At 42.5% G+C, this 23,393-nt stretch overlaps 1 protein-coding gene across 5 annotated transcripts in view; it reads right to left on the bottom strand.

Annotated features, from left to right (window-relative positions):
• TANGO2 (transport and golgi organization 2 homolog) overlaps positions 1 to 23,393 on the bottom strand; it is a 47,068-nt gene extending 23,675 nt beyond the window's left edge. For 2 of the 5 annotated variants that reach the window (XM_075434551.1, XM_075434555.1), the window contains exons 1-4: positions 23,233 to 23,330; positions 13,959 to 14,080; positions 3,757 to 3,845; positions 817 to 936 (exon numbers count right to left, since the gene is read on the bottom strand). In XM_075434551.1, the coding sequence (XP_075290666.1) occupies positions 817 to 936; positions 3,757 to 3,845; positions 13,959 to 14,014 (265 nt within the window). In that variant the 5' untranslated portion in view covers positions 14,015 to 14,080; positions 23,233 to 23,330. The other 3 variants (XM_075434552.1, XM_075434556.1, XM_075434554.1) reach the window with 3 other exon arrangements.

Here is a 23,393-nt window from a genome sequence, read left to right as displayed (position 1 = left end):
TCATGTTCACATTAAGAGCTTGATTTTTACTCTGAAGAGCTCAGTCAAAAGCTCTCAAAATTTCTACAGAAATCCTATTCGCTATTCTATACTGGATGTGCCTTTCCTCTCATCGCACCTTACCAAAAACTCTTTCTTGTCTTGCTTCATTTCCCCTATATATGACCCTAAAATGAATTACAGATTACATGGTTCATTTGTTTCTCTGTATAACGTGTTTTGCCATTGCAACACATTCCCAATGCAGTACCATAACCAACACACCTGTTTTTATTTAAAAAAAAACCTCCCAGATGCACTCTTTGGAAGAGGTTTTTTCCCCCTATTATTTCTGCTCCTCCGATTTATCAGTGTGTAGTGGAGAAGGGACTACAACAATCTTTTAGACTAACCTCCAGCATAATCCAAGTTGCATTGTTTCCCTGACTTAGGTGTTTGAACAAGAACATACACCTGTAAAAAAAGTCTACTATAGTCTAAATCTAGCTCAATGCTTGTCCAGTTGTTCTGACAATTAGAATTACTGTCCAGAGAAGACAGCTGGTGCTGCATTTCTTGTCTGAATGTAACTTCAGGCTCTAGGCACTGCATCTTGTTTCACTTTTCCCTGCTTGATTCGCATATCATTATCCAAGTCAAGCTCCCACACAGGTACTCAAGCTCACCAGTTCACAAATTCTGTTTACAGCAGGTAACTATTTCATTTGTCCATAAAGTAGTGTTAAAAACATTAGTACTGTAATCATCGCTATTTTACTGGGACACCAGGGCTTGTTTGCCCACTTTTCTTCTTTTTCTATTTCTACTCCTTCATACCTCTTCCTTTTGCATTTTTGTCAATCTTTGGCTGCATGTAGTTTGTCAGAGCTGCCATCTTGCCTTTCTTGCTGATCCCCAGCCACGTCCCACCTTCTTTTCCTTCCTCCATATCCAGACCTAACGGAATAAGTAAGAGTTAGGCTATTGCACTCATCTTAAAAAAACCTCAAGCTTAAATCAGAGTTTCTTAATGCAAGTACGGAGTCTTGATCAGGCTGGATAAACGCAGTAGGTACAAGACTGTCTTTCTGGACAAGTGAGGTAAGCCTGCTTAAATTACCCACCCTCCAATTCTGCACTATCAAACATTTTACAAGCTACTACAATAATAGATGAGAGATAGTGAGAAAATTAAATGTAAAAGCAAAATTATAAGCTTTGCCTCTATACTAAAATACATATAAAACTTCAAGTAGGCTCAGTATGCTTGTTAGCTCAAAAGCATATCTTGGAAGATTGTTATTTGCAAGTTTAAATTCACAAATACTGGGAAAATTTTAGAGTAAGCTAGGTAACTGATAAAAAACTTGGACTCTGGTAACAGTCATTTACTTTGACGAGAGGAACCCACAAAACTGAAGGCCACAAACAAATCTTCTGAAAGAAAATACTGTTAAAAGACCCCACTACCTGTTTGCAATGAGCTCATGTTCACTAGAAAGCATTTAATGGAAAAATAAAAACTAGTTCAATAGAACATGTGTACTGTCAGAAACCTTTTAATTCTGAATCATCATAAGATAACTTTCATTAGAAGATCAAAAGAACGGGTTTTGGATCCTTATTTAGAAACTCCTTTCTTCAGTATCCAAAAGTTAACACTGAGTTTAGCCATACCACATCTTGACACACTACTTTCACTACTCTTCTCTACCTCAACTGAAAGGCACACACAAGAAAAACATACAGCTTTGTTCACCGATGCCCAGTGATCAGCATATAGCAATTCCTGTTTTCTGAAATGGCTGTAAGTGCAAAATATTTCTTCATTTTTAAGTCACACAAAGAATAAATTTGATTTATTTTGGTTCAACTTGCTACTTTCATTTGAGATAACATTATTAATTCAAAGGCACACATTCATAAGATCTCCACAGATACACCCCTTGATGGGGAATATACCAGTTTCTTATGCCAAATCTGGACTGAGCTGGCAAGAGTATAAAAGACAAAAATTCAGGGCCCTTCAGTTTTCAGGATAGTTTTTTGTTTGTTTTAAACTTCTACATAGTAGGCGAAGCAGCATCCAGAATGCCTGGAACGAAACAGAACCATCAGCCAGAAATCAGAAGCAAGGGAGTTGCAATGTGGTGGGAGTAATTTATCCTCACGAGCCTCCCTGTCAATGACAATAACACACAGCATCAACAAGGAGTATTTGCAAAGTCAAAATCTTGCATTTAAACAGTGCTTTGTCTTCCAGGGCTTCATTTTTGTTTCTGAGAAAAGGCAGAAGTATTGATTATACTTAAAAATCACTACAGATAGATTTCCTACAAGGGAGAACCAGACAGCTGAGTAACTGTACTATCAGCTTAGCAAAATGTAGACACAAAAGCTAATAAACTGACGGATCAATAACTAAAATTATTCTGTAGCCTATAAATTATTAACCAATAAGAAATGAGAAAGTTTTCACTTCCCTGAGGCTTGGTTTAATGATTTCAAGTCACTATTAACAGACAATGAGTCTGTGGAATAACTAATTCCACCTATTTTAAGAAGTATTTCAGTGTCTCTGACAACGCTGAAGAAATCATTTGTGATGGACAAATTAATTCGATACAGTTTCATTGCACTGCTCAGACTGAAATCAGTTAAGGAAGTTAAAACAGGGAAAAAACCCACAAGATATTAAAACACAAATAAGACAATAGCACAACTCGTCTTTCAAGCTTCTGACATATTTTCCCCAGAATTACAGGGAAGAAACATATTTCTTATTAGAAATGCAACACCACCACTCCAATAAAAACAAATCCAGGCCATAATTCCCTTACAAATTGTACAAAACAGTAAGTTTGCTGATGACACCAAACTGGGAGGAGTAGTGGATACACCAGAAGGCTGTGCTGCCATTCAGCAAGACCTGGACAGGCTGGAAAGTTGGGCAGAGAGGAACCTGATGAAATTCAACAAGGGCAAGTGCAAGGTCTTGCACCTGGGGAGGAACAACCCCATGCATAAGTACAGGCTTGGGGTGGACCTGCTTGGAGAGCAGCTCTGCGGAGAGGGACCTGGGTGACCTGGTGGACGACAGGTTAACCATGAGCCAGCAGTGTGCCCTGGCTGCCAAAAAGGCCAATGGGGTCCTGGGGTGCATCAAGAGGAATGTGGCCAGCAGGTCGAGGGAGGTTCTCCTTCCCCTCTACACTGCCCTGGTGAGGCCTCATCTGGAGTACTCTGTCCAGTTCTGGGCTCCCCCGTTCAAGAAAGATGAAGAGCTACTGGAGAGAGTCCAGCGGAGGGCTACAAGGATGGTGAGGGGACTGAAGCATCTGTCCTATGAGGAAAGGCTGAGGGAGCTGGGCTTGTTCAGTCTGAAGAAGAGAAGGCTGCGAGGGGACCTAATATATGCTTACAAATATCTCAAGGGTGGGTGTGAGGAGGATGGGGCCAGACTCTTTTCAGTGGTGCCCAGTAACAGGACAAGGGGCAACAGGCACAAACTGAAGCACAAGAAGTTCCAGCTGAACGTGAGGAAGAACTTCTTCACTCTGAGGGTGACGGAGCCCTGGAACAGGCTGCCCAGGGAGGTTGTGGAGTCTTCTTCTCTGGAGATATTCAAGACCCGCCTGGACGCGGTGCTGTGCAGCCTGCTGTAGGTGACCCTGCTTCGGCAGGAGGGTTGGACTAGATGACCTACAGAGGACCCTTCCAACCCCGAACATTCTGTGATTCTGTGAAAACCCACTCAAAATAACAAGACATACATACCACTAAGGATCTCATTGCTGCTGTCCCAGAAATCTGCCGCTTTGGAAGGTCTGTAGTAAAATTCATCTCTATTAGCTGCTAGAATAAGCCTGTAGAACACAAGAGGAAAAAGATACTACTACCTACAAATAGGAACTTCACAGCAAAGACAGGAACAGAAGCCAATTCTTGCCACAGCATCAGCTCGTTTTAAGTACGAAACCATCCTTTATCCTCCTGTCTCACCTTTATCACTCTGTGTAAAGGCTGAATGACATCTGACAGCAGCCTTCCCTCTCATTGTCTTGAGACATTCAGCAAGTCTGTCTTATTATGTGAACGGGGCAGCTATTACTTTCAAAGAATAATACTTACAAGGCAAGAGATTGAATTAAGATCGCACAAGCAATCTTCAGATTCCTTAGCATGTGAAGCTGCAGCTTCATTCAAGCAAATTTTAAAGTAACCCACAGTTTTATAGGTAACTTTTCAAAAAAAAACCTGAAACATGAGATGTTTTTACTGAATCATTACTTAGGATCATGTAGTCACAGCATTTTTTAATATAACTTTGACATCTAAAAATCTGTTCATGTGGTTCCAAGATACAAGTCAGACAATTTTGCCTGTAAGTAGCCAAAAAAAGACAAATTTGTGATAGTTTCAATGGTCCAGCCCCACTGAAATTCATTTGAAGAAACAATGGCATGGAAAAATGTATGGTTTTTTTGTAATAAGAGGTATCTTGGTGGGGCTTTGCCCCACCCCACTCTGTTTTTGTTGTTTTGGGGGATTTGTTTTGCATGTGTTGTTACTTGCACAACCCAAGTTCTACCAGAACAGTAGGACAAAACAGTTGAATCGTCAATAAGAGTCAGCCCTTGCAGCAGAGAAACTAAAGCAGCCCGGGAGGGAGGAAGGAAGAAGTTATGAAAAATAACATGCAATTGAAAATTCTGCTGGATGAAATCCATTATTTATAAACAAACATATCACTCCACGAGACCAAGTACTGTCCTGACAAAGTGTGCTGCAGCTCTTCATGTGCCATCTAAAATCTGATAATTTTAGAAAACAAACAGATATTAAAAGCTGCCAGACGTTATTAAGAAATGGCAGTGACAGAAAATTCTGCTAGCTCTGCCTGGTTGCCTCTGCTCTGTACTTCGACAGTTATAATAAATGGCACCTGCAGACTTGAAACAGCAAGTTCAAGATGATATTTAATATGCAGCAGACATACAAGATAGGACAGGTCTTCCTGAAAAGTTCCAGGCTTGGTAGCAATGCAGATCAGTCAAATTCAATGGTAACACCATCTCAAGCCAGTCAGGCTGTGAATATAAAGCAGGTAAGATTTAAAGAGTTCGTACAGCCAGACAGCTTCAGAGGAATTTAGACCAGTCTCAGTTCTTGGCCTTTGAAAAGCAAAGACTATTTCTCTTTCCATTTCATCCAGCAGAAGTTACTAAAACAAAGCAACTTGTTTGGCCTACTCCCTTACGGGCCATACAATTATCCTACTGAATGTACGCCACAGTGATTTCACTAGCAGTTTTAGTACTGGAACCCTAGAAAGAAAAGTCTAGGCTGATCTGACTGTGCATGTTCATCTTTCAAAAGTGAGAAAGTTAACATTTTCTGTCATTCAAAAAGCAATGGAAGACAGTAACAGAAACTAAATTTAATTACTTACTGCAGCATCAAACAGATGCAGGGTATCAATAAATAAAAGCTTGAGTTAGAAGTGTTGTTGGGTTTCTACGCTGAGAATCGACATTCAGACACTGCCATTTTCAAACCTGTAGATGAGCTTTCATTTGATGCTGCTCTTCCATCAGTCTTTTTGCAGTCATTATTTTAGAATTAAAAAAAAAAAAATGGTTTTCCATGGTAGAACATCCTCACCTGAAGAGCAGGCAACGGACTTGGCTGATCCGAGTAAAGGGCAAGAGACAACTGTAACCCTAGGCAAGCCACTCAGGGCAGCAGGTGACCGCAGACACATTCGCGCACAACTCCACCACACCACGCCATGACCCAACAGCCAGAGCTTCCAAAGTCCTGCTCATTCTTATCCATGACATGACTTGCCTTTTATTTCAGTCGTGAGACTGTGAGTGTTTCCCATTCTCTCTAGCTATGTTACTTAATATTTAATTTTAATGAAATGCCATCTTTCAGAAACCTGCAGATTTTTTTAACCAGTTTCCTATAACCTCAGTATCTTCTTCACTGTCAGTTCCTCCTACCAGCTGCATGTCAATCCAATTTACACAACAGAAGCCAAGTTTGCTATTGTAAACTGAATTTAGACCATACCATTTTCATTCTAATTTTTCAGCCACAACACACAAGAATTCATTCCAGTGAAATCTCACTTATTCATATGTAATGACTTCTGCAGTTTTCTGGACCTCTCCTGCAAATTCACCTCTTCATTAACCCAATGTTCTAAAATATGATCATGAGGTGCCAGAGGTACATTAGAAAAGCTACCTATAAAGAACTCTAATGAGCTACAGAGAAAATAAAAAAGGCTGACACTTCAACGGCATCCTTTTTGTAAGAAAGATGCCTAGTATTTTGCCCAACAAAGACAGCATTTGTTGGAAGGCACAGCATATGTACATTTTTATCTTTCCAATGCCAAACAATCATAACATCGTTCCCTTCAGACTGGAATTATTTCTCTTCTAGCTGATTGTAGTCTTCAATCTACAGGCTTTCAGATGGTTTACCAAGTTTCTGTCATCTTGCTTGACTATCCTCCATTCACAGCATGCATCGTCCTTTTACAGACTTTTATTTATTTAAACATCTCTGTTGTAAAAAATAGGTTGGCTGAAGTGCATTTCTCACTTCCTGAAGCTCCAATTATGTTTTGCCTTCAATAATTCTTGGCATGAAGCCACAGTTTCTTTATAGTATCTAAATACTAGAAATAAGCAAAGTATTTCTGGCCTGACTGAATATTCTCCATCTCAAGTTTAATACACAGACTCCTAAATTTAGCACAGGGCTAGTACACAGGATAACGATAATCAAAACATCTCCATTTTGTCTTCTATGAAGCACAATCATACCGAAAAGGAGCAATATTAAGTGACCCTCATCTTCTAACAAATTGCAAAGAGCCTATTCAGCTATTTTTATAGCTGAAATAATTCAACTGTATTAGGATTTACGTATTAAAATTTATTTTAAAGCTGAGGCAGAGAGATCAAAACATGAGAAATCATTCCATTAAAGCAATTTCCTACAATGTAATTCAGTTCCATAAAAAGACGCTGTGATTACAGCTTTGAAGCTTGAAACGTGTATTTATTTGCAAGACACACACAGAGTACAGTTCAGAAAGATGTAAAGGCAGCATGTTACCTCTGACAATAATAATGGACTACAGTAAAGTGTTTGTTACAATGCACTAAACTACTGCAAATAGGCCTGCAGAGAGAACACAGAGAAAAAGAGTAGAACAGTAAGTTGCAAGGGTACAGCAAGACAAGAGATTCATTAGTGTATCACAGAGATGAACTGTAAGCTTTTTGCTTAATTAGGTGCTCATGAAAATTGGCCTACGTACTGCTCTAGAAACTGAAGTCTACCTGGATGGAAAAATTCTCCTAAGTGTTATGGAGAACATGGTTAATTTGAGAAAGTTTATTGGCCACAAGAAAATGGCCAATGATATGCAGTTTGTCTTTTGAACTTCTAATGCCCATTTTAGACACATTCTTTTAGTTAGAGATGCAAAGTAGAGGATAGTAAGAAAAATAACTGTAGATGCCTGTTTTAGTGTGGACAGACAAATTAGTACGCCTGCAGGTACAGGAACCCTCTTTTGGTTGGGGAAACTGTTCCAAGACCTCACAGCAAAATAAACAGAGCTATAGCACAGCGTAACACACATGAGTTGTCAGGAAAAATTACGCTTAGCAAGAGACTAGTATAGAGGTCTAACTTGGTCAATTGCTGTAATACTGTCCAGAGAATTAGGAGGGCTGGTACCATTCCCAAGTGATACTCAAACCTCTGTCCTTCAGAAAGCTGAAACAAAGCTGAAAAAACCTTAGGAACAGTTTAAGGAGAAAGAACTTCAACATCCTTCCAAATAAAGAAAAGCACAAAGCTTTAGTTACAGTGTGTTAAGGAAGAAAATGGGGACTAAAGTTATGTATCTGATGTTAATATCTGACCCCAAGAACACTATGGCCTGGCACTTATCACCAAAACAGATGGCTCAGAGTAATTTCTCTCAGAGGTATAGAGCAAGACATCACTTAACAAAAGGTACCCAGAAAATGAAATACAATTAAACATTCCTGAATTTGGGCCAAAACATCTCAAAAGTTTTATCATATTTTGACACTGATACTAAGTTTCAATCATGATGTAATTTTTTTATAGCAAGCAAACTAATGTCAGTTTTACTTTTAGATATTGATCATAGCAGAAAGTTCACTTAGCAAGTAACTACAGTTTACATCCAAAGGACTTTCCCAAGAGGCATCAAATTGATCAATCTGTCTTTTGCCAACTAGCAACACAAAGAAAGTCAGACCAAATAAATGGATATATTAATTCAACACACCATAAACAAAACCCCTTTGTAGGCAGATTCCAGATGCAGAAAGGAATGCACTCCATGGACAACTGAAGCTTTGATTCTCATTTTACTTCCTTCTATACAATAGTATCTGCTGCTCAGTACAAAAGGGCAGAAAAACAAGTCAATGAAAGGCACAATGATTTGCTGAGCATACTGACTGATGGTTTCTGGATGAATACCAACCCTCGTACCCCACAAAGTAATATGGAACCTATGCAGTACGTATAAATATAGAAAGCAATAGAACACTGCAGTCTTCTTACTGGCCTGAAGTGCTATCTTTCTATCACATACTGAATGTACTCAAAGATACTGATGTTGGATATGACCTTTTAAAATTAAGGGCTGTAATGAGAGAGAAAATTATCACAGGAATTTTAATGTTTGGGAAACTCACTGTATGACATCAACACATCCAGTAAAATTTACCTAGAATCATGGATGCTTGTTTTGCCTTTAGGCTTTTCATCTCATACACATGACTATTAGTTTATTACCCAAAATTTTAATTAATTTAAAATTTTAATTAATTTAAAATTTTAATTTTAATTACATAAACTTCTAACATGACTTACTTTGTTTCCTGAAATTTTAATTGCAAGCAGATTTGGGGGAGGGGCAAGGCTAGGACACTTACTAAAAGTTCCTTATTCTCATGCCCACAGAACTACTTGTTTTACATTGATACAGGAGGCATAACTGATACAGGAGGCATAATTAGTTTGAAAGCAGTACGACTTGATTTCCAGCATTTTCTGAAACTCTAAGTACTTAATTTTAGGACAAATAGCAACTGAAGATCTTTCAGTACACCTTGTCCCAAAAAGCAAACTGATAGGCATAAATAACTGTGAGGATACATTGACCTCATCTGTCCATATTTTCAAAAGCATCTGCACCTATTCACAATGTTAGCCACCTCTGTCAAAAGCAGTGGAAGAGTGAGCAGTGGTAGCCATGATGTAACATCGAATAGAGCAGCGAACAAGAAGGTACTGTCCTTGGGAGGAAACAGGACAAAGGGGCAATTCAAAGTTAACCAGAAGCTACACCCGCAGTTCAGTTTCAGTATTAGTACTTCTGGATTCATAGCATACTACTCTCTTGGCTTACAAGACTGGACCAGCCAAGGCAGCAGAAGGCGGCTTCATGAGAAGCAAAGGACCCCCTACCCTTTGGCCACTGAGCAGAAAGAGGGGACCTAAGAGATGGGGGGGAATGGATACGGGTCCCTGCTCGGGGTGACAAGCGAATCCCCTCCCGGCCTCCCTCCCCTGCCCAGCTGCCCTTAACCAACAGATACGGGGCTCTGGAATGTGAGGGACCGGCCAATGAGGGTGCGGGTGAAGGTCCATCCAGGGGGCTGCCTAGGACCAGTCGGTCTGCCCCATGCATTACGACCGCCTCGGCTAAGAAAAAAAAAAAAAGGACGGTAATTGTCACAGGCGATTCCCCTCTGAGGGGAACAGAGGGCCCAATCTGCCGACCGGACCCATCCCACAGGGCAGTCTGCTGCCTCCCTGGGGGCCGGGTTAGGGATGTTGCTCGGAAACTCCCTGTGGGAAACCGTGTAACCTGAGACAGAACAGCACTGTCTCATGACCCTGAAGGATCAGCTGATCCTGTGCCTCCCTTCTCTGTTCTCATGAGATAAGCTGTTTTCACACATCCAGCTGCAAAAGATCCTGGAAAACAGCAACCGTGAATTGGCATTCACAAAGCCACGAATCCAAAACTGACTGTCTCTAGTAACTATTGTATTAGTATATAAGGTATTCACTTGAGCAATAAAGTGATTCTGATCGAGCACAAGATTGGGGTCCGTGAAGTCATTCACCACAACTCCCTGGTCTGGTGCAGCCTTCTGATTATTACCCCCTCTTGGTAATGCAGGTTGGCGGGGACGAGATCACAGAGAGAAGTCCCAAGGCCATCAAAAGGGCCTTCAGGGCACTGGGGCGACTGGTTGAGGGATCGGGGGCGCAGGTGGTGTTTTCCTCCATCCCATCAGTGGCAGGGGACAGCACTGAAAGGGGCAGGAAAATTCACCTGGTTAACAGGTGGCTCAGAGACTGGTGCCATCAGTCAAATTTTGGCTTCTTTGACCATGGGGAGGTGTACACAGCACCGGGCCTGCTGGAGACAGACGGAGTCCAGCTATCTCAAAGAGGAAAAAGGATTCTTGGCCACGAGCTGGCAGGGCTCATTGAGAGGGCTTTAAACTAGGTTCGAAGGGGGAAGGGGGCATCGCCCAGCTCACTGGGGATGAGCCCAGGTGTGGCGTGTCAGGGCCAGGGGTGAGATCGACAGCCCAGCTCAAGTGTGTCTACACCGATGCACGCAGCATGGGCAATAAACAGGAGGAGCTGGAAGTCACTGTACAGCAGGACGGCTACAACTTGGTCGCTGTCACAGAAACATGGTGGGACAACTCGCATGACTGGCATGCTGTCATGGATGGCTACAGACTCTTTAAGACAGGCCAACAAGGAGAAGTGGTGGAGTTGCTCTGTATATGAGGGAGCAACTGGAATGCATTGAGCTTTGCCTGGGGGCAGATGAAGGAGGAGTTGAGAGCTTATGGGTTAGAATTAAGGGACAGCCTCATATGGGTGATGTTATTGTGGGTGTGTACTACAGGCCACCTGACCAGGAGGAGGAAGTTGATGAGGCCTTCCACAGGCAGCTGCAAGCAGCCTCACAGTCACAGGCCCTGGTTCTCATGGGGGACTTCAACCACCCTGACATCAGCTGGGAAGACCACACAGCTAGGCATGCACAATCCAGGAGGTTCCTACAGAGCATCAATGATAACTTTCTGATACAAGTGGTGGAGGAAACAACAAGGAAAGGTGCTCTGCTGGACCTTGTACTAACAAGCAAGGAGGGACTGGTTGAAGACGTGAAGGCTGGAGGTAGACTTGGCTGCAGCAACCATGAAATGGTGGAGTTTAGGATCCTGTGTGGAGGAAGCAGGGCAATAAGTAGGATCAAAACCTCGGACTTCAGGAGAGCTAACTTTGGCCTCTTCAAGGAGCTACTTGAAGGAATCCCATCGGCCAGGGTTCTTGAAGGCAGGGGGGTCCAAGAGTGCTGGTCGCTGTTTAAACATCACTTCTTCCATGCTCAGGAGCGGTGCATCCCCCTGAGCAAGAAATCTAGCAAAGGAGGCAAGAGACCAGCATGGATGAACAAGGAGCTTCTAGCAGGCTCAGGTGGAAAAGAAAGGTCCATGGAATGTGGAAAGAGGGACAGGCCACTTGGGAGGTATAGGGGAATGTGGTCAGAGCATGCAGAGATGCAACGAGGAAGGCCAAGGCCCACCTGGAATTGAATCTGGCAAGGGATGTCAAAAACAACAAGAAGGGCTTCTTCAACTACATCACCAGCAAAAGGAAGGCTAGGGACAATGTGGGGCCGCTGCTGAATGAGGTGGGTGTCCTGGTAACGGAGGATGCAGAGAAGGCAGAGCTACTGAATGTCTTCTTTGCTTCAGTCTCCAGTGCTAAGACTGGCCCTCATGAATCCCAGGCCCCGGAGGTAAGAGAAGAAGCCTACAGAGAGCATGACTTTCCCTTGGTCGAGGAGGACTGCGTGAGAGATTGCTTAAGCGATCTGGATGCCCGCAAATCCATGGGCCCCGATGGAATGCACCCACGAGTGCTGAGAGAGCTGGCGGATGTCGTTGCTGAGCCACTCTCCATCATCTCTGAAAGGTCCTGGAGGACAGGAGGGGTGCCCGAGGACTGGAGAAAAGCCAATGTCACTCCAATCTTCAAAAAGGGCAAGAAGGAGGACCCAGGGAACTACAGGTCAGTCAGCCTCACCTCCATCCTGGGAAAGATGATGGAGCAGCTTATTATAGAGGTCATCATCAAGCAAGTGGAGGAAAAGAAGGTTATCAGGAGTAGTCAACATGGATTCACCAAGGGGAAATCATGCTTGACCAATCTGATAGCTTTCTACAATGGTGTGACTGGCTGGCTAGATGAGGGGAGAGCAGTGGATGTTGTCTACCTCGACTTCAGCAAGGCTTTCAACACTGTCTCCCATAACATCCTCCTAGGGAAGCTCAGGAAGCGTGGGCTGGATGAGTGATCAGTAAGGTGGATTGAGAACTGGCTAAATGGCAGAACTCAGAGGGTTGTCATCAGCGGCGCTGAGTCTAGCTGGAGGCCTGTAACTAGTGGTGTCCCTCAGGGGTCAGAACTCGGCCCAGTCTTGTTTAACTTCTTCATCAACGACCTGGATGAAGAGTTAGAATGTACCCTCAGGAAGATTGCTGATGACACGAAACTGGGAGGAGTGGTGGATACACTAGCAGGCTGTGCTGCCATTCAGCGTGACCTGGATAGACTGGAAAGTTGGGCAGAGAAGAACCTGATGAAATTCAACAAGGGCAAGTGCAGGGTCCTGCACCTGGGGAGGAACAACCCCATGCATAAGTACAGGCTTGGGGTGGACCTGCTGGAGAGCAGCTCTGCGGAGAGGGACCTGGGTGACCTGGTGGACGACAGGTTGACCATGAGCCAGCAGTGTGCCCTGGTTGCCAAAAAGGCCAATGGGATCCTGGGGTGCATTAGGAAGAGTGTGGCCAGCAGGTCGAGGGAGGTTCTCCTTCCCCTCTACTCTGCCCTAGTGAGGCCCCATTTGGAGTACTGTGTCCAGTTCTGGGCTCCCCCGTTCAAGAAAGACGAGGAGCTACTGGAGAGAGTCCAGTGGAGGGCAACGAAGATGGTGAGGGGACTGGAGCATCTGTCCTATGAGGAAAGGCTGAGGGAGCTGGGCTTGTTCAGTCTGAAGAAGAGAAGGTTGAGAGGGGACCTTATAAATATCTCAAGGGTGGGTGTCAGGAGGATGGGGCCAAACTCTTTTCAGTGGTGCCCAGCGACAGGACAAGGGGCAACGGGCACAAACTTAAGCACAAGAAGTTCCAGCTGAACGTGAGGAAAAATTTCTTCACTCTGAGGGTGACGGAACACTGGAACAGGTTGCCCAGGGAGGTTGTGGAGTCTTCTTCTCTGGAGATATTCAAGACCCACCTGGACATGGTCCTGTGCAGCCTTCTCTGGGTGACCCTGCTTCGGCAGGGGGGTTGGACTAGATGACCCACAGAGGTCCCTTCCAACCCCTAACATTCTGTGATATTAACAGAGGAGAAAATTATACACAGAGCGGTTAGTAGCTGCAGTACTTCTGCTCTACTATCTGCCCATTACTTGCCAGCCTAAATTAAAATTGTTGGTTTCAAAACTGAAAGCCCTAAACATATCTACTCTACTGAAAAAAGGGTACAGTTACAGCTGTGATGATCAACAAACACGATTCCCCTTAGTTTAAAGATCAAGTAGCAGGCAGAAATTTCAAACCCTGGATTACAACGTTTAAAAGATTTTACAAAGCCCAAGTCTACTGATACAGCCTAAAAACAAAGGATTCTCCAAAGGTTACATGAAGTCCTCCCATGCGACAAGTCATGAAGTTAAACATTGCAAAAGCATAACTGAACACCTAATACTAACCTGAGTTTGTAACTCAAACATTGGCTACAAGAGGAAATTGTATAAAAACATTCTAGAAACCAGTCTGGTTTAACTAGAACCATCTTTACCTGTATGCATTCTTGGAAACTGGCCGAGGGTCAAACTTGAATAGAAGGATGCACATTGAAGAATTGATCTTTAAAGCTTGCTTCTTCCACAAAAGCTCAGTGCAAGGTCATTCTGTAATAGCCTGTAAAGTAAATAAAGATTAACTGTTATACTGCAAATTATAACAAGATAACCTTGCTTCTGTGCTGAAGCTTAAGGATTGCAATGTTCTCACCAATAGCTCTCAGTTAAAATAAATAAAACAGGACTTCCCAAATAGATTTCTTTCATTGAATGGTTTACTACCAAAATTCTTATGGTGGTTGTTTCAAAGTCATGCTTCGCTAATTCAGATTTTTAGGAAAGAAACAAGCATCAGGAACACACTGACAAAGTCTAAAATTCTATCAACACATGAAAGAAAGACTATTCTGTAATTTTCTGCTCATTACCAGTAAAGTACCACTACTTTTTTCTTCCCCATCTTCAGTAAGGCAAAATGCTTCTGTTAGAATAAAGGAGAAAATAAGACTCAAACTGTTGCTGAAGCTGGAAAAAGCCTAATCAAATACACTCCCAAACCTGTAAATAAACTATAATTAAAGTCCAAGAGAAAGTATTATTATGTTTATCATTGGGGAAAAACATCAGGTACAAGCAAAAATACGCTGGACCAGAATGCACATTTTGATGAAGAGTTTCCAGCACTTGTGGTACGTTTACAATTCTGGCCATGCTCAGATGGCATGACAGATGTGCTTTCTATTTCAAAACCACGTAACAGCTTTCCAATATTTTATGTTGCCCAAATGAAAATTCTTCCGATCATAAAACCACAGCCCGATCTTTACTTTCTGTGGCTGCTAAAACAGTTATCCGAATGTCACCAACTAACCACATATAACCACATTTTACTACTACCGAGAGCTTCATCTGCAGAAGTTTCAGGCAAGTGAAGACGGAAGGGGGACAAGTAGAATTCAGTACCACAACTCGTAAGAACATCTGGGCAACCCAGTGACCGAAGCAACTTCTGTACCAAAAGTAGGATTTTTAGCCATACTTTCACATACATAAAAAGTCTGTCTGCTCTTTAATTTCCACATCATTTACCTCAAGAAATATCAGGAAATGGATAACCTTGACTACATTTCACACTACCAGAAGTAGTACGACAAGTGCAGCATTTATATGGATTTTTTTAAATTAACAGCTTGCCAGTAGCTGCTGGCTCCTGTTAAGTCACAGCTCCGCACTACAACTAGCTGGCTGTCGCTGTCATGGCACAAGTTCAGTCTTGCAATCTCATATTCTGCAGAGAGACTCCTCTGTTACAGGAAATGAAACAACTTAAAAAGAGGTGCAACACTCCTGACACGCTTGCCAAGGCAAAAGAAAATCAGGACAAGAGAGTGTGTGCGTACATACATCTCAAAGTATTTTAAACTCTGTTCTGTGACAAAAGGAATTCACCTCCCAAGATGTTACTTCGTAGTCTACCAGCTAGGAGCATCAACAGCCTAGCTATCCAAACTATTTTCTATTTAACCCATTACACAATAAGGCATCAAACAGAACTAAATCATGCCGTAGGCTTTCTTCACCTCTACCAATTAAATCCCAAAATAATCCATTTAGAAATTAATCATAAATTGAAGAGGCACACTTGAATTTTCGATAGCTGATTTACTAGCCAGGTGTTTAAAAAGATCCACAGCCAGCTTTATTTTGAAAATTTAATCCATCTTAAGAAGGTGTTATCACCCTTCTCAGACTCCCATTGCTGAATTTTCAATAGACTGCCATCATACTGGACTTGCACAACCAAACTCCCAGTTCTAGAAGACTTGGATCTTCTAAACACAGATCTTACTAGCTTTTCACAAAACTTGGGCTCTTGTACTCCAGCTACTTTATGTCACTCAACATAAATAACACCGACCTGTTCACACCTCCAACTCTTCAAAAGAAACTGAAGCAAAACAAAATTACAGTCATGGTTCAAATCAGAGCACAAACTTCCAACAGCAAGAGACAGCTTATGAACTAGAGCACGGTGCCATTTCCAGATAATGTAATTAAAATATAACACTACTGTAGGAACTTCTGAAACATTTTATACTTGTTTACTGTAAATTTCTGATGCTGTCCAGATATCCAGGTAGTATCTATACGCCATACCCTACCTCAGTTACTATATTCAGATACCATTTCTTCTACCAGCAGAGATTTAAATTGCAGAGCTTCCTAATCATGATTTATTCTCTGGAACATTACCTTGTTCTTTATTCTGCACCAGCCACCTTTCTTTTACCCTTGTCTCGTCTCAGTCTAGAGTCTTCTTTCCTTGCTTTACATCCTTCTCTTACCTCCAAACATACTCTGCCTCTAGATGCTTCCATTGTCACCAGACACTTCTTCTTCTGTTTGGTAGTTATAATTCATTCCACAGCACCTTCCAAACAGGTCCCTACCGTACTCTTGTCAACTCAACCAGCCTAGTGGACGAACTACACATTGGCTAACTGTAGAAACCTGGGGTATCGCCAAGTCTGGCAGATTCTCCCCGTTAGAAGACTGGGCTCCCCAATAACCCTCTCAGGGACACACAGTCCTGTATAACAATCCTCCAGCAAGGCTGGGGCAAATAACAGTCACCCCTCTTCCCCACGCAAGGCAAATCTCACAGTGGTTATTGCTTCTGTAACTTCGTGTACAGGCTACACAGAAACCAACCAGATCATCTCCCCCTTCCCCCCTTCAAAAAGTGAACCTTTTTGCCACAGTTGTTACTGATGCAAGACTCCAACTAGGACAGATGAGACCTTTCAACCCCTGATCCCAACATTACAGTTAGAATATTGCAACAAATGTAAAACCAAGAGCAAAGGTTTATTTTAGCTGACTGACTGCTGCTGTTCTGTTCCTCAAGCAACCTACTCACAGACAGCTCCACAAGCAAATGGAAACGGCACTCCTTCCTTAACAATAACTTGACTCAACACAAAATGGGAGCAGGAGGAATGTCAATGAACGACCACCATGCTGCACTAGGCTCAACGCTCGGCAAAATATCCTCCTTCCTGTTCCAGGCTCTGTAGACGGGGATTCTGCAGACAACTGGTCCTCCTGCTCCCTGGCCCCCAATATCTCAGTGACAAGACTCACAGGCTGCATTTAAAAGCCACATTGCAAAGATGCAAAAAAGTTGCTGCACTAAAAATGAAAAGCAATGAGTTGTCTGCTGACAGACATACTTAGCATTCGCAGTTCGGAAAGCTAAACCTGGTTAAAAGGCTTTTAAAGAGGCATTCTTTCACGTTAGTCACACTTTGAACAAGTAAACTCTTAACACACATTATTGGATCTGCTACTGCTAGTTCCACTTCTACCAACAAAGCAAGTTTATCACATGCTAAAGATCTCGAGTATGCAGATTTCAATTTTACAGTTCAAATCTTTTATCTTACCTTTTCCTCCCAATCTGCAGCCTACAGGGCAAATAAACTTTCATCTCTGAACCACAAAGCCACCAGAGCCAAGCATTAGTCAGTGACTCACATGAAACACTGATCATTCCAAAAGGCTCTGAATCAGCAACAGCAAAGTCTTCGCAAAAGAAGCAGCAGCACATGACCAGTGCTAACCACAGCTCCGAGAATTCATGTTGCAAAATCTTCCTCGGAAGTCCACAAAAAAAATGGACAAATTATGTTTGTTAAAAAAAAGCACAGAATTTCAGCTTTAGTTTGTCTTTAAGAAGTGTACCAAAAAGCTATATAAAAAAGAAATCTAGATTGAGTGATTTCTTGCCTGTTTGTTGAGCAATTTGTTATAAAATTAAGATAGTGACTTATAATTCACTGTAGTTACAACTTTGCATGTCCTTTGGAAAGTAAAGGGCTACAGCTTCTACCATCAAGGATACACTACTGGCTGCCTATCAGAAGTGAACTTCTGCCCACAAAACACGCTAAATAAAATGTACGAACAGAGTGGTTCATGGAGCAAGCAATATCCTACAATAATACTGTACACTTTTGTTCATTGGTCCCTACCTCAGAAAGGCTGAGTGCCAGCATCCAGACTGACATCTATAAATATTAAGTCATGCCAGACTATTTCAGAGACGACACTCAAAGCTCAGAAGACATGCCCTTCAAATCTACAGTTGAGAGGTACCCAATTACAGCATCAGGATGAATAAAGGTAGGTACTCCTTAAAACTTTTCTTTTTTTTGACAAAGTGCAGAGAACCACACTGGGTGAAAGCAGGGATATAGAATACAGTTTTAATGGGCAACTGTCACTGACTACTCTTGCTGACTATGGAGATATGGCTCCCAGTATTTATTAGGTGTCCTGCCAGATAATTAAATGGATTACTCCATAAAAACCTGTTGACAATTAATCATTCATAAGACTACTATCTTAATAAACAGGTCTCAGGCTCCATTAGCTGATTTATTGAGTTCCCTTCAAATAATCAATTCAGTCCAGCTGTTTGTGCAAAGGTACTGGTCAACATAAATCTTACACAAAAACTGCCAATCGGAAAACAGCGGCAGAATAAATTTATAACACTAGCCACAATTATCTAGGACAAATATTTTAAACACTTTAATGCCTTTCTAGAATCCATATGCATTATTATTTGGTACTACTGATTTGACAGAGTATCTTTTTGTCACCCCATCAACTCTGCTTCATGTTATTACAGTTCTTTAAGCTACATTTGTGCTTTTAGTAATGTCAAATATCCAATCAGTATTATTTATCTTGGGCTCCACCTACCGGCCTTGAAACAAGCATAAGTGTTTGTATGTCCCATATGACCAGTGCAACCTTTTTTGTTATTCAGACAGAAACATTTAAGCCAGCTAAAACAGAGCTACCCCTTGAAATAGCAGTGATACTTCACTGGCAAAGGAGGTGATGCCGTGAAAAGCCGGAATTGAAGACTCAATAGTCGGCAGACTATTAAGCAGGTATCCTTTATTACGGCACCGGGCACACGGCGGATCTCTCCTCCAAACGTGTGCACCGAAGAGACACAGTTACTAGGTATTTATGCTATGTTAACATACATATTAATTACATTTCCAAGAAATGCTTATCATAGTAATGGTTTTTCCGATAACTCATTATTATATGGTAATGTCTGTCGCACATGTTTGTTTGGGGGTCTCTCGGCGGGGGTCTTCAGATTATCCTGCAGCCTCCTTATCTCTGTAGTTTGCATACCTGTTCTCCCAAGGCCCAGGCGCCTAAAGGGATTATTCAGGAGTCCCTTGTCTTGCAACTTTCTGACCACCTGAAGTGATAACATCCCCTACATGTTACATTTGTTACATTTACAGTTATCAGAGGCAACCAATGTGTTCTGGTATTTTCTTCCATCAAGTTGACATTGCATTTGCAACACATGTTGTGTTTTTATACCCAGGGCTGGATGTCAGCTTTACAATAAGTTTTTATTTAAGAACTTTAAGTCTAACTCAAATTTTGATATTCTGAAATTTGAGATAATTAAGAAACATTACGAGGAAAAAAATGAGGAGAGGCTGTCACAGATAGGGTAAGTAAATAAACAGTTAATCAAAACATATTCATACAGCTGTCATTCTTTAAAGTTCATATCCACATCAAAGAGGGTGCTGCAACTATGGGGCAAGATAAGCACATCGCACAGAGCTGCCATCACAAAGCAGATGCGCTCAACTCGGCCTTCCCATCCCTCAGCTACAGTCTCCCACAGATCAAGGAAAGCAGAAAATGAAAAGATTAGGTCAGCACTGGCTTCCACACCTGCAGCTTGATCCTACAGCAAGTTCAAAGCTTGACCAAAAGCTGCATTTCAGCAGAAAGTGTGTCTTCAGAACTATCCTTAGAGATACAGCAGGTGGCTTAGTTAAAAGAAAAGAAAGGAAAGTTCAAATAAAAAAGGCTAAGTTGTAGCACAAGCATGCCTTCTGGTTTTCTTTTTTGAGGACAATACAAGCCAGAATACGCATACTGTGGAACTTGACAAGGTCTGCAGAATAGGGGGAAAAACACTCCACTCTAAGGTGGAGACATCGAAGACTTACTGCTCTCTGGATAATGAGCTGTTGTAAAATCTAGTTTCATTATTCCTAGTCATTAAGACAACATTTATCAAGGATGAGATGACAGCAACAATCTCCTTTTTCTGCAATCTGTTTCTAGTTTGCTGTCTAACTTACGCCTAATACACACAAACCAGCTTGACAGGAATTACAAACATCTTGCTCCAAATGGCACTGCTGGTTCAGAAATGGCATTAAAGTAACCAACATTCTTACTCCGTGCTACAGTACTCTGTTAGCCAGTACAGTGTGTTGTTTTGCTCATTTTAACGATCTGCTAAAAGCCTGAGTGGATACCTGCCAGCAGAAGGTAGCCTTTAGAGAGACTACTAAGAGACCAAAACATGATAGATTGTATGTGTTCTTTCCATAGGGTTCTACCATCATTTGGTTGAGTAGAAGCAATCAGTTCACAATTTGGCATAAAAACATTTTACTCTTAAGAACTCCCAGCAGCAGCCTTTGAAAAATGAAGCCATTTGTTGGGTATTTTGTTTTCACAAATGAAGCATCATAAATAACATCTGTCAGTTACCACAGCGATCTCAATCGCTTCTCAACTGATCCAAAACTGTTGTTTAGATGCAGTCTAAGAGACAGCTAAAGATCATTAGTCATGGGATTCTGATAGTTTTGTGTACCACAACAATAACTTGTGGTCAGCAGAGTCTAAAACTATTTTACTGCTTCTTTTGAATTTATCTGAAAGAAACCGAGCACTACATTCCTTCTATGCCCACAGAAGAATAAAACTGGATGCATTTTCCTTTAGTAGTGGAATGAGACATTTTTTTATAATGAACTTTAAAATCCTGGGAAATAAGAGATGCTTGATTAGTTTTTCAAAGTAAGGTACTTTTTTTTTTTTTCCTCACAGAAAAGTGTTTCAGAGTTGCATTTTTTAAAGCATTTTAGTGGTTTGCTTTTGCACTTCCCTTGCGTAGCACATGCTCCTGTGTAGGAATACTAACTAAAGATAAAGATAAGGTGAAATAGATGGACCCATAAGCTGATGCCTTTCAGGCTGCTCTGTATAAAGACTACTTGTAACTAACCTAGCGTTTGTAACCCTGCCAAGGTCAAGAGTCAGTCTTCACTGCAAGGGACAGCAATGCTAAGTAGAACACTTGCGAAAAGACAGAAAACAACATGTAAAGTGCATGCCATTCCCAAGTTTAATGAGCTCATTTTATTTTCAGGTCCTCAGTTTCTCTCTCTGGCACCTTACTAGATCAAGTCCACTGCACAGCTCCCAACAGAAACAAAGGCCAGTAAACATCACCTTTGACCACACTATATTTTAAAAACATTTGCAAGGGATGGGGCACAACAGCCTTTCCCCCAGTTTCTCAAGAGTGCTAACTTCTCCTCTGGCACAGATCTGCAGACCCAGAGTCTTTGGCTAGACTTCTGCCTTTTAGGCAAAGACTGTTATTTTTAGCTTTCACAATTCTTAGGTTTTCTTCAGTGAGGAACCAGCTGGGAATCCTTTTTTTTGGGGCAAGAAAATGTATTCTTAATTTCTTACTCATAGAAAGTCTATGTTACAAGCAGCTGAAGGAAATACTTAGTGGAAGACTCACATACACTTGTTCTGCTCTCATGCTACTCCCTAGAGATGTTCCCCCTACATCCTCCCAGAGAAAGAACACCAGTCTATACAGACCTTTGATCTGAGCCAGTATGGCTGGTCTTGTATTTTGAGCCTTAACTTCCTGTGATGGAAGGGCTGCAGCCATCACTTACAGAAGTGTGGTTTTATGCCCATTCTTCCCACCTCATCTACAGTAAGTCTGAGCTTACTACCTACCCTGAACAAAACTTAGAGGGGCCATAGGGTGACAGGCATCCTACAAGCTTGGGGGGGAAAGAAGGGACCAACAAAAACCACAAATCCACAGCAGTTAAGTAGATGCAAGAAGTCCTGCAAGTATCTTTAATTAAGAAAAAACACATTCATTTATTTCAAGATAGCAGACACAAAATGAACATTGCAACACAGAAAGAACTTCAAAGCTTATCGCTTTGAGTGCAAATAAAATTTCCAAGAGACACAAGAAAAGGACAACGGAATTTTGTTAGTTCTGCTGTTAAGAAACTTATTTAATTGTAATTTTAATGTGCTCTTTAAAAAAGGATGCCCATAAAAGTTATTTGGCTGACCACTATCAGCATTCAGCAGGTTTACTTGAAATTGCTCTCACAAGAGCAACGCTAGCATCTAGGCCCACCTACTGTATTGCAAGTATGTTCTATCTCTGGTTGTTTCCTCCTTCAAGAACAGAGTTGCTATGATGGTAGACATCCCATTACTGAGTCCGGAACAAGTAGTTAACAAGAGAGGTGCATAATTCCACTGAAGCATTGCCAAATATACCAGAACAAGTACAGAGAAAAATGCTAGCCCACCTGTCAGCCACTTCATTTAAAATATGCAGTACTTCTAATGAAAATAGATAGCAAGCTGGCTTCGGTTAGAGCTGAGATACTTGAATCTCTGTCGAGCCAGGATCAATTCAGTCCAACTGCAAACTGCTGCTAAGAACTACAGGAAGCCTGAAAACGACTCAACAAAAAAAAAATTAGAGTTTAACTGAAAAAAAAGTCGAGTTTCTGCTATGTATTTTGACTTTTAAAACCAGCACGATGCACAGCGGAGAGCAACCCAGTACCCCAGCGTACCTCCGAGTAGCCTGTGCCCCCCGGCCTCACAGAACCACAAAACAAATCTCTCAGAAAATCCCCAGCGCTCTCGATACCTACATACTGAAACACCAGCAGTTTCAGTGCCTTCCCTTGACAAACTGCCGTCAAAGGTCACCACACCTTAAACCGATCCCTTCTCGAACTCTCGCAGGTGACACAAGTGCCACCCAACCCCCCCAGCACAACACCGAGACGCCATCGCACCACCAAAGGGAACAAGCGCCGGCCCACACTGAAATATCCCGGTAGCTTCTCTGGGACAAGCCTGGGACAAGCAGTTTCTGGAGCGGAAGGCGCTCAGCAGCAGCGCTCTCCTCCGCGCCACGGGCCGGGAGGGCGGGCGGTCCCCCAGGGTCCCCCACCGGGAGCCCGCCAGCTCCCGGCCAGGCTGCGGCGCGGGCTGCCCACCCGCGACGAGCGAGGCCACTCGAGCCCGTTCCCGAGCCCGGCCCGCACCCCCGCCCCCCCCCCCAGCACGAACCTGGAGGGGCGCCGGCCCACGACGACCCGGCTGTGCCCGCGCGGGAAAAAGGCCCAGGCCCCGCCAGCCCCCTCAGCGCGGGGAACCCCGCCGACCGCACTCACCCTGCACCACCTCCAGCACCACCCCACCGCCCCGCTTCCGGCAGCTCGAAACAAAGC

Source organism: Opisthocomus hoazin, chromosome 13 (genome assembly GCF_030867145.1).
Source record: "Opisthocomus hoazin isolate bOpiHoa1 chromosome 13, bOpiHoa1.hap1, whole genome shotgun sequence".
Taxonomy (NCBI): Eukaryota; Metazoa; Chordata; class Aves; order Opisthocomiformes; family Opisthocomidae; genus Opisthocomus; species Opisthocomus hoazin.
The sequence above is the reverse complement of the archived record's forward strand: the minus strand, read 5'-3'. Positions and strand labels throughout refer to the sequence as shown.